The 11063-nt window shown below is 61.3% G+C and overlaps 1 protein-coding gene across 1 annotated transcript; it reads left to right on the plus strand.

The window, feature by feature from the left end:
• The first annotated feature begins 2852 nt into the window (after positions 1 to 2852).
• On the plus strand, positions 2853 to 7632 carry LOC104562603 (START domain-containing protein 10). The gene is made up of 6 exons (XM_062002661.1): positions 2853 to 3017; positions 5985 to 6132; positions 6226 to 6329; positions 6409 to 6526; positions 6803 to 6855; positions 7420 to 7632. The coding sequence occupies exons 1-6, from the start codon at positions 2853 to 2855 to the stop codon at positions 7630 to 7632; spliced, it is 801 nt and encodes a 266-aa protein (XP_061858645.1).
• The last annotated feature ends 3431 nt before the right edge of the window (positions 7633 to 11063 follow it).

Raw genomic sequence — 11063 nt, forward strand, 5'->3', positions numbered from 1 at the left:
GGGAGCCCTGGCCCAGGCTGCCCAGGGATAGTGTGGAGGCTCCTCAGGAGGTTCCCAACCCCACCTGGACACGTTCCTGTGCCCCCTGAGCAAGGGGAACGTGCTTGAGCAGGGGCTGGGGCTGCTGCAGCTCTGCAGGGCTCTTCCAGCCTCCACCACTATGGGGCCGTGTGATTCTGGCGGCACTGGCCATGCACAGGGTGGGCAGTGTGGGGGGCACCCCTGCCCACTGTGTGTGACTGATTTATGGTGCCCCCTACACCCTCAGCTTTTAGCTGGCAAGACTGGGCAACGTGTTCCAGGGGTGTCACAGAACAGCTCAGAGCAGGGGGGGACAGCAAGAACGGGGTGGGGGGGTGAAGCCCCCCCCGATGCCACCCTGGGAGGGCACATCGGGGAGCAGCCAGCACCCGCCTGACACCAGCGTGGGGGGGAACCTGGCTCGAGAACGACCCGTGTCCGTGGCCCCGTGTCCGCGGTGCGTGGAGCGCGCGTGACACCCAGTGGGCGAGCAGCAGACTGCAGGCGGCTGGCGAGCGGGGGGGGTCCCCGCACACGGCCCCTGCCCCGGGGATGTCACCGGCATCGCGTTGTCCTGCGGGGAACGGCGTGGAGCAGCCCGAGCCAGATGCAGCGGGGCTTGAACGTGGGAGGTGTGATGGGTGCCGTGGATGGGGGGTCCCTGCAGCCCTGGGTTCTCACAAGGACTTTGGGATCCCCACAGCCCTGCAACACTGGGGTCTCACTGGGGCTTTGGGGTCTCACTGGGGCTTTGAGGTCCCTGCACCTCTGGGTTCTCACTGGGGTTTTGGAGTCCCTGCAGCTCTGAGTTCTCACAAGGACTTTGGGGTCTCACAAGGGCTTTGGGGTCTCACTGGGGCTTTGGGGTCCCTGCAGCACTGGGGCTTTGGGGTCTCACCAGGACTTTGTAGTCCCTGTAGCTCTGGGTTCTCACAAGGACTTTGAGGTCTCATTGGGGCTTTAGGGTCTCACAGGGACTTTGGAGTCTCACAAGGACTTTGGGGTCTCACTGGGGCTTTGGGGTCTCACCAGGACTTTGGAGTCCCTGCAGCTCTGGGTTCTCACAAGGACTTTGAGGTCTCACTGGGGCTTTAGGGTCTCACAAGGACTTTGGGGTCTCACTGGGGCTTTGAGGTCCCTGCAGCACTGGGGCTTTGGGGTCTCACCAGGACTTTGGGGTCCATGCAGCTCTGGGGTCTCCATGTTGCTTTGGGATCCTGGGGCTCACTGCAGCCTCAGGGCTCTGGTGTCACTGAGCCTTTGGGATCTCCCTGAGGCCTCAAGGATCTCTGCAGCTCCAGGGCTCTGAGGTATCTCTTGCTCCCCTGTGAGTCCCTGCAGCCCTGGGACTCCAGGGAGCACACTTGGCATCCCGGGGTCTGTGCAGCCCCATGGTGTTTCATGCCTTGCACCACTCATCCTGGGCTGAAATCTTGCTTTTCCCTGGCTGTGTCCCCCAAGGGGGAGGCAGCCTAGCCAGAGCTAACATGACTTGATGTCTGTCAGGGGTTTAACATCTTCCTGCTCCCTTACTGGGACAATCTTTCCCTCCCAGGCAGCTGTGTGGCAGCTGGAACCCTTCCTAACTGCTCCTGTTGTGTTTCTCCAGGCCAGGAAACTCTTTTTCCCCATCTTTAGCTTTTTCTCTGTAACTCTCTTGTTCATTCCCCAGGAGATAAACCCTGGTGGAAGGAGGATCTGAGGAGAGCCAGCGCTGTGCTTCACACAAAGCCAAAGCACAACTGTTTTCTGTAGGAAAGACACGTTTCATTTCGATTTCCAAAGCCTTTCAAAGTGGATTCTCAGAGGAGCAGGAACGGTGGCTTCAGAGGGGATTGGCTGTTCTTCTGCAGCTCTGGAGAGGATCCTCTCCTTATTTCTCTGAAAGCTCACCCTGCTGAGGCATCAGAGCCTTGAACACCCACACACAAAGCCCTGCAACCCTGCTTTTGGCATGCAAATCCCACACCCCGGCTCTGGAGTTTGGAAAGACACTTGGGGAGAGAAATCTGACCTGGAGAGCGGAAAGGCAGAGTTGAAAGGGACCAGAAAAACCCTTGTTCAGAGGCAGCTGAGGGATGAGCTATGTCCTCCTCACTGTACCTTAACCAGGACTCTCTGCAGGGCTCCAGCAGATGCTGCTGGAAGGCTGGGGCCTGGGGCTGCAAGATGGGTGGGTTGGGCTCTACCAGCATCCTGCAGCTACCTGGGGGGCAAACACAAAGGTAATGGAGCCAGCTTCTCTTGGTAAGGCATGAGATGAAATGAAGGACCATGGACATTACTTGCAGCTTCAGGTTGGGCAGAGGTTCCCAAACTCATGTTCCTGTGCTCCCTGAGTGAGGGGAACCTGCTTTAGCAGGGGCTGGAGCAGCTCTGAAGGACCCTTCCAGCCCCCACCATGCTGGGATCCCACAAGCCCAGTCAGGGGCAACCTCCTCCCCTGCAAAATTTCCTGCCCTGAAAGGAGAGCCACCTGCACACTGTTACCTGCTGAATAATAGAGGAGCTGACAGCCAGCTGGAGAGAAATGTGATCCTGGGTATGCAGCCAGGGAAGTCATCTGAGCTCCCAGCAGCAGCGATAGCAACTGCAGGGAAGGAGCCTTTCGCCCCCCACCCCCGCTGCTCAGTGCAGTGCAGGGTGGCTGGGGTGAGGTCTCTGCCCATCCCAGGGGGCTGTTGCCCGCTGCAGGAGCAGGGGCTCAGGGCTGGGAGGATGATGTGAGCTGCAGCAGGCACCCAGGAAGGCAGAGCTCAAGGGCAGAGCCGGGTTTCCGGGGGAGGTGAGGCAGCAAGAGCCTGCCTACAGCCATCCAGCAGCTCAGCCCCATGTCCAGAGGAGGGGAGATGGTTTATATCCCGGATGACTCTGACTTCAGCTCCTTCAGGGATCAGTGTGAGAGCCTGGAGGGCTGGCACTGTCGCTATAACAAGGCTGGTGTGACGGTGTGGAGTCAGGGCCAGGAGGAAAGCTGCTCCGTGCAGAAAATCAAGGTAAGGAGCCGGCTGCAGCTGCGGCCCCGCCAGCCCTTCCCTTCCCCCTGCTCCCTGGGGGCTGGCCCATCCTGAGGCTGCACAGCACCCTGCTCCAGCCTGTCTGGGGGTGTGTGTGGCAGGATTGGTCCCTGAGGGGTGCTTCCCCAGCTGCTGAGCTGCTCTGCCCCGTGCCTTTAGCCTCTCGACCCGCCGGAGTGCCCGCCGCAGCCTCCCGCCATGCAGCTGAGCTCACATTGCGGCTGCCCTTGAGTTACACACGGGCACAAAGGCCCTGGGATCGATTACCTGACAGAAATGGCCTTGGCAGGAGCCACCAGGCCTGAGGCAGGCTGTCAGGATGTGTCCCCAATGCCTCTCCCCCCACCACAGCATCCTGGGGCACGTCCCCTTGCAGCCTGCACCGGAGGAGCATCCCGAGAGCTTAAGAGCCCCCATGTGTTGTCTTGGGAGGTTTGTTGCTTGTCAGGGGCTGGATCTGGGGTACTGCAGAGAGGCCTCAGGCAGGGTTACGGGGTGCTGAGGGCAAGGGCCATGGGAGCCCCATCTTGGGAGCATCCTGCAGGTCAGGGCTTGGCTTGATGTTACAGGCAGGGCTGTGGCTTTGCTGGCTACTGAGGATCAGAGCTGCTGGGCATGGATGGGATCCACCTTAGTAGGACCAGAGCATCTTTTCCTGCAGGACAGCCAACATGGTAAAGAGGGATTTCACCCAGGAGTGCCAGGGAAGGATTACTACATCCTGAGGAGCAGGGAAGGTACGGGAAGGTAGTGAGGAGTCTCCTCCTGGGAGCACACAGAGTAACAGGCAGCCCATCCCAGGGGCCTGCACACAGGAGGAGCTGGGCATACACCTGGAAATGCTGCCATGGATAGAAGCCCTTCAGGGAGCACACACAGGCCCAGGCAGGATGCACCCAAGGGTGATGGCCAACATCCCTTGGAAAAGCCCTCGTGACTGCAGGAGGTCCCTGATAACTGTGCAGAAGCAAACACCACATCTCCAGCCTCCAAGAGGGCAAGAAGGTTGCCCCAGGTACCTCTGGGCTGCCGTGTCACCTCCATCCCTGGGAAGGGGAGGGAGAACGTGTTCCTGGAAGCCACATCCTGAAGGACAAGAGTAGTGGGACCTACCAAGGGAGAATGGTGCTTGAGCAGCCTGATTGCCTCCTGCAGTCAGAGGCCTGGCTGTGTGGGGATGACTATTTGCCGTGACTTCAGTAAAGCCTTAGTCAAGGCTTCCCACAGTCTTGTTGCCACGTTAGTGAGAGCTGGCCTGGAGAAGTGGGTGGAAAACCATCTCCCACCAAGCTCCTGGCACAGGGGTCAGCAGTGCAGAGTCTGGATGGTGCCCAGTTGCTGGTCCCACCTTGTTACTGGCACGATGGGACCTAAGAGGCCCCTCAGTGAGTCTGCAGGCAGCACTGAAGGGTGCATTTGGAAGTGCTACACACCAGGCTACTGCTCATTGTGACCTGGACAGGCTGGCAGGAACCTCAAGAAGTCCAGCCAAGGTCAAACAAGCACAGCTCAGCAGAGGGGATGCAGTGATATCCCCCTTTGCCACCACCGAGCCCCACAGAGAGGGGTCCCCAGGCAGGTTTGGTGGGTCTGAGCAGCATCCCCCAGCCTTGCTGAGGTTTTTCCCTGCTCTGGAGAAGGTTGGGGCATGGTGCAGGGGTCAGCACTACCCAGGGACCATCCCCAAAACGGAGGATGGAGGATGCCACCCAGCCTGTGCAGCAGAGCTGAGCTGCACAGGCTCCTGGGGAGTCAGAAGAGCCCCAGGGCTTCCACCAGTACAGGGTTACCCTGGAGAGTCCCTGAGCAGTTGGAGCTTTGGCTTTGTTCCACCTCAATTGGCTGTGCATGGCCCGGATTTGGGGCTCTGGGCTTTCCCTATCCCACCGGCCTGTCTGCTGTGGCTGTGGCACAGCCCCTGCTCACCCATGGCTGGAGAGAGGTGGTGGGCAGGGTGGGGAATGTTGGGGGTGCAAGGCTGCACTGGTCCTGCTGTGATAACTGGGGGAGCCCAAGAAGACCACGAGCTCCATGTCAGGCTGGAAGAATCCTTCACCCCACAGCAGCTGCACCTCCAGACCCAGCTGGGAGCAGGAGGAGGGGGCTGAGTGCTCCCCCACTCTCCTCCATGCTGCCCAGAGCAGTGCAGCACATGTCCAAGCCTTGTCCTGGGCAAGAGTCCAGCACACCGGGCAGAAACCATCACCCAGGCCATCAGGGAAAGCTTGCCTGAGATTGATGGGACCTGCCACGTTCAGGGGTCCATCTCCAGTTACACAGTGGTGCTGAGCAGCTCATCAAAGATGCAAGGCCTCTAACAAGGAGCAGATGACATCTCCTTCCTCCCAGCACGGAGAGGAGCAGGGCAGGTGGTTTCATCAATAATGCACCCACTGCCATGGGTTGGGCTCTGGTTACAGCCAAAGCTCCCCCTTGGCCTGCCCCCTGTGCCCCACAGCATCATGCCAGGACAGGGGCACCCCTTTGCTTGTCCTGCAGGAACAGGGGGTGAGGGGACAGGGGAGGTTGAGGTTGGAGCTGAGGCAGAACTGTTTCCCTGAGAGGGGTGTCAGCCCCTGTGCCAGGCTGCCCAGGGAGCTGGGGGAGTGCCCAGCCCTGGAGGGATCCCAAAGCCCCTGGGTTAGTGTTGGGCTGGTCAGGGTTAGGGCAGGGCTGGGACTGCAGTAGCTTCAAGGGCTTTTCCAGCCAAAATCATTCTGTGATTCTATGGCAGAGCATGGAGCACCAGGCAGCTCCAACTGAAGCCTGAGGGTCCTTCTGTCATGGCCCTGGTGATGGTGGCTCTGGCTGTGCTGGAGCAGGGACATGCAGAGCATCCCCAACGGCACACAAGCACCCTGGGGACACATCACCCCACGCAGGCACAGCATTAAGTCCCCTTCCCCACGCCCTGGGGGTGGGTGCTGAGTGCCCATCTGCCCCCAGACCCGCATCTCCTGCAAGGATGTCCCTGCTGAGACTCTCTACGATGTGCTGCACGACACCCACTACCGCAAGAAGTGGGACTCCAACATGATCGAGACCTACGACATCGGGCGCCTGACCGTCAATGCCGACGTGGGATACTACTCCTGTGAGCAAGCCCAGGGCCTCCCCTTCCCCCAGCCCACAGCCCCCAGGGCTGGCTGCAATGGGCTGGGGTGTAACAGGCTATGTGTGTCGGCAGGGAAATGCCCCAGCCCCCTGAAGAACAGGGACTTCGTCACGCTGCGCTCCTGGCTGCCCTTGGGCAATGACTACATGATCATCAACTACAGCGTCAAGCACCCGGTGAGCTCCTGGCAGGGGCTGGGCAGGGCTGGGCAGCAGCTTGGGCAGCCTCTGAGGTACGTGGCATCTGTCTCTGCAGAAATACCCCCCCAGGAAGGACTTCGTGAGGGCCGTGTCCCTGCAGACCGGTTACCTGATCAAGGCCAACGGTGCCAGGGCTTGTGTCCTCTATTACCTCACCCAGGTGGACCCTCGTGGTGAGTGCCAGCAGGAGGGGAGGGTGCACTGTGCCTCCTTGGGGAAAGGTCCCACTGTACCCCCCAGCACCCACCCATCGTGGTTCTCATCTCCAAAGGGTGCTGGGAAGTGGGGGGACAACCCAGGGAAGAAGGGAGGGGGTCCTCTCCTAGGGCACAGCGTGAGGCAGGTGCCATCAGCCTTGGGGTATCAGCCTGGTCCAGGGGTGAGGGGGACACTTACAGGCTCGTGGTGCCCCAGGTGGGCTGAGCTGACGGGGCTTTGGGCTCTTGCAGGGTCGCTGCCAAAGTGGGTGGTGAACCGTGTCTCCCAGTTTGTGGCACCGAAGGTAAGTGGGGTGCCTGGCCTGGGGGGAGCACTGGCAGCAGGGCTGAGCTGGACCAAGCACCCCTTCCATAGGAGCAGGATGGGTGCTGGGTGACCCAGGGCTCTCAGGCTGGGTGCTGGGTGACCCAGGGCTCTCAGGATGGGTGCTGGGTGACTCAGGGCTCTCAGGCTGGGTGCTGGGTGACCCAGAGCTCTCAGGATGGGTACTGGGTGACTCAGGGCTCTCAGGCTGGGTGCTGGGTACTGGGTGACCCAGGGCTCTCAGGATGGGTGCTGGGTGACCCAGGGCTCTCAGGATGGGTGCTGCTCACCCAGAGCTCTCAGGATGGGTGCTGCTCACCCAGGGCTCTCAAGGTGGGTACTGGGTGACCCAGAGCTCTCGGGATGGGTGCTGCTGACCCAGGGCTCTCAGGACACACACTGGCCCCACAGCTTGGGCTGTGTGGTCCAAGGCAGACCCCCATCCCCTCCCAGCATCCCCACCCAGCGAGCAGTGGAGCAGAGTGGCCCCAGCCCCCCTGGGCACTCGTGCCAGCAGTGCAGGCTGGTGCCACTGTGCCCACAGGCCATGAAGAAGATCTACAAGGCCGGGCTGAAGTACCCGGAGTGGAAGCGGCGGCACGACCCCGGGTACAAGCCCTGGGTGTACCCCGAGCAGAACACGCTGCCCAGCCTCAGCCTGGCCGAGCTCTCGCTGCAACGTGCCGACTCGCTGGAGAACATCGACGAGACAGGGCTGTCTGAAGAGCAGCTCAGCACCAGCGACCACGAGGCCTGAGCACCCTCCCCTGGCAGGGGCACCCAGCCATTGGCCCCCACTGTGCCCTTGTACTTCTCTAACTCCTTCATCATAGACCACCCCCTAAGCCCCTCTGCCCGGGCAGGGGGTGCTGCCCCGTGGGAAGCTGCAGGGAAGAGGCAGGATGGGCACCCTGCTGCCCGCTGTGCCCACAGAGATGCCCCCGTGGCAGAAGGAGCGGGGTGTGTAAGGGGAAGGCTGGGCAGGGTGAGAGATGGGGAACCCTTCCCAGGGTGGGTAGGAGCTTTCCTCGCACCAGGACACCCCCTTTGCCACTGTTAAACCTTCTAGGGGTGGCCCTCAAAGGTCTAGAAATTGTAGGGGGAAGTCTGTGGGAGTCCTGGCCAGGCTTTGCAGCAGAACAGGACTGACCCCTCTCTGCCCTGAGCTCCAGCTGTACCAGCCCCACACTCAGGATGGACCCATTCCAGCCCACCCCTAGGCTTTGTATGACCTCCCCATCCCCCCTACTCCCCAACTCAGGGAGCCCTTGGAGGGCTCCTGGGCATCAGGCTCACCTCTGCAGGCTGGCTTTGGGGACCCCTCCCCAAATGGTGTTTGAGGGGGGCTTGTCCTGGCAGTGGGGGCTCAGGCAGCCTCTGCCCCCTCTTCTCTCGGTGTTTGCTGCTGCTGTGGTTTTCTGGCACAACAATAAAGGGGTTGGTGTGTGTAAGAGAGCTCCTGGCTGGCATGGGATGGCAAGGAAGCTGCCCAGAGCCACCTGCCACTGGGGCTTTTTGGGTCCCTTACCCACCCTGGTCACCCCAACACCCCATGGTGACCCCCTGAGCTGCTGCCCTGTGCTTTCTCTCCCCACACAGCTTCTGCTTCTCCCTCCCAGTTCACCCAGACACCCATCCCAGAGGTGGATGCTCACTATCTCACTTTACCTCCTCCCATTAGGTCCCCTGAGCTGCTCAGGGGAGGACATAACACACAGTTTCTCTCTGCAGAGAGTGCAGGGCAGGAGGTGCTGGCAGCAGACAGAGGGGCACCCACAGCAGGGAGGGTTTTCCCTCTGCAGAGACACATCCCAGCCCCAAAACAGGCTGGGAGCTGCTGCCCCACACCAGAGCCCAGCTGCACGGCTCTTCCTGCCCGGCCCCAGGGGGACAGGAGCCGCCCGGCACAGGGATTGGAAAGGAAACGGGAAGCTGCTGCTGGAGGAGAGATTAGCCCCGAGGCTGTGATGTCAGCCAGCAGCCCATGCAGGGGGCTGCCCACACACAGCTCTGCAGCCCACTCCAGTGCCCCTGGTGTCAGACAGCAGCTCAGAACCACAGAGGCATCACAGATGGAAAAGCCCTTGAAGCTGCTGCAGTCCCAGCCCTGCCCTCACCCTGCCCAGCCCAGCACTGACCCACAGCCCTCAGCACATCAGCCCCATCGCTTTGGGATCCCTCCAGGGCTGGGCACTCCCCCAGCTCCCTGGGCAGCCTGGCACAGGGGATGACACCCCTCTCAGGGAAACAGTTCTGCCTCAACTCCAACCTCAGCCTCCCATGGGGCAACTCCAGCCCCTTTCCTCCTGTCCTGTCATTCGTGATTGGGGAGCAGAGACCTCTCCAGGCTCAACATCCTCATTCCCTCAGCCCCTCCCCAGCACCCTTGTGCTCCAGCCCTTTCCCCAGCTCTGGCCACGCTGCAGCCTCTCAGTGTCCCTCTGGCAGTGAGTGAGGGGCCCAGCACTGAACACAGCCCTCGAGCTGCAGCCTCCCCAGGGCCCAGCACACAGGACAATCTCTGCCCTGCTCCTGCTGCCACATCAGTGCTGATCCCAGCCAGGATGCCCTTGGCCACCTGGACAAGCTGCTGGCTCATGTTCAGCTGCTGGCAATGAACACTGGCAGGGCTGGTGCCATGGCTGGGGATGCCCCAGGTCACGATGTCCTCCCAGCTGGGCTCTGGGAAGGGCCAGTCCCCATCAGGAACCTGATGCTGGTGCTCAGCAGAGGTGCTTGAGCAGCATTTTCCCCCCTACCAGTGGAACCAAATCCCAATCTTGGCACTTTGGTGACTGGGCTGAGAGGCGAGGTTTTCTGCACCAAACTGCCCTGTCAGCAGCCAGGAGGATGTGGGCTGTGGGGACTGGGCGCTGCTCTTTGTCACGCCAGGCCACCAGACAGGACTGTGGCCTGTCACTCTGGGGATGTCCCAGGGTGCCCCTTCCACCCTCAGCCAATGTCTCCCTCCCCAGCAGCCCACCTCTGCCCTCCTGGCACAGAGGGTTCTGAGGGGTCTGTCGAGGTGTTGCAGGCTGCCAAACAGCAGTGAGCTGGGGTCTGGCCCCACGCAGGAGTGTGCTTCCCTGGTGCTAAAGCCTCCAGCACGTGGGATGGAAGGGATGGCAGTGCCACCAGCACAACTAGCACACCACCGACACCACAGACCTCACCTTCCTGTGAGAGGCTGTGCTTATGTTTAGCCAAACAGCTTCCTCTAAGAGGCAAGAGGAAGGACCCCAGGGGGATGGCAGAGCCTGTGGTGCAAGGCCAGGGAGTTCCTGCATACCCTGAGGGTGCACTTTGTCTCTGCAGCGCACACACAGGGTGGTCCATGGGGTGGTGGCCCCAGCCCCAGGGATGCATCGCTGTGCTAGAGAAGCTGGCAAGGGTGGGGGAGGAAAGCAAAGCTGTTTTGGACTCATGCTGCATGAGTTCTGCTTCTGCTTGTAGGAGTAAGGCTGTGCTAAGGAGGAGCTACCTTTCCACACCTAGCTGCACCACAGAGCCTTGGTCCTCCTGCACCAGGGGCTCCCACTGCTCCCGGCCCCCTCCCTGTGTGTGAGGGTTGGGGAAGGGCAGAGCAACTGACAACCACCTCAGGGCTCTTGTGAAAAGCCTTGTGCTAAGGGCAGGGGCCTGGGGGGAAGAGGCTGCTTGCAGGACACAAACCTTCCCAGTGTCCCCCTACCAGCCCAGACCCCGCTGCCCTCCACCCCCTCAGCTCACCCCACACTCATCATGGGGCAGTGGGATGAGCTGCTGCATCCCAGCAGCACAGGGGAGGGTTTTCTGTTCCCAAGAGTCCCCTCAAGCAGCCCCAGCCCTCCCCAATCCCCTCATCAGCAGGAACACTTCAGCCCCTTGTCTACAACTTGGCAGAAGCTGCACCCTGCCCAGCCCCGGGCCACGGGAGATGCAGTGAAACTCTCCTCTTGCCTGCAGCCAGAGCAGAGAGAGCTGAGTGCACCCAAGAGCTTCCAAGATGGGCAGCACAGCCTCGGGATGTGGGTCAGGGGAGAAGATTGGTCCCTCCCAGCAAAGGCTCGTTTATGCTGGGGAGCAGTAGCAGGGAGGGTGTGGAAGGGGCAGAGCCTGGTCGAGGGGCAGGACACGGGGCAGCCAGGCCAGGGGCCATGGCTGGGAAGGGGCAGGACAGGAGGGTGGGACAGGGATGGAGAGCGAGGG

The sequence above is a fragment of the Colius striatus genome, chromosome 9 (genome assembly GCF_028858725.1).
Source record: "Colius striatus isolate bColStr4 chromosome 9, bColStr4.1.hap1, whole genome shotgun sequence".
Lineage (NCBI taxonomy): Eukaryota > Metazoa > Chordata > Aves > Coliiformes > Coliidae > Colius > Colius striatus.

What these genes read in the sequence shown, in the direction of transcription:
- LOC104562603 (XM_062002661.1), top strand. Translation starts at nt 2,853, where the DNA reads ATGTCCAGAGGAGGGGAGATGGTTTATATCCCGGATGACTCTGACTTC. An exon ending in GCTCCGTGCAGAAAATCAAG is followed by an intron (nt 3,018 to 5,984) that starts GTAAGGAGCCGG and finishes ATCTGCCCCCAG; the next exon opens with ACCCGCATCTCCTGCAAGGA. An exon ending in ACTACAGCGTCAAGCACCCG is followed by an intron (nt 6,330 to 6,408) that starts GTGAGCTCCTGG and finishes CTGTCTCTGCAG; the next exon opens with AAATACCCCCCCAGGAAGGA.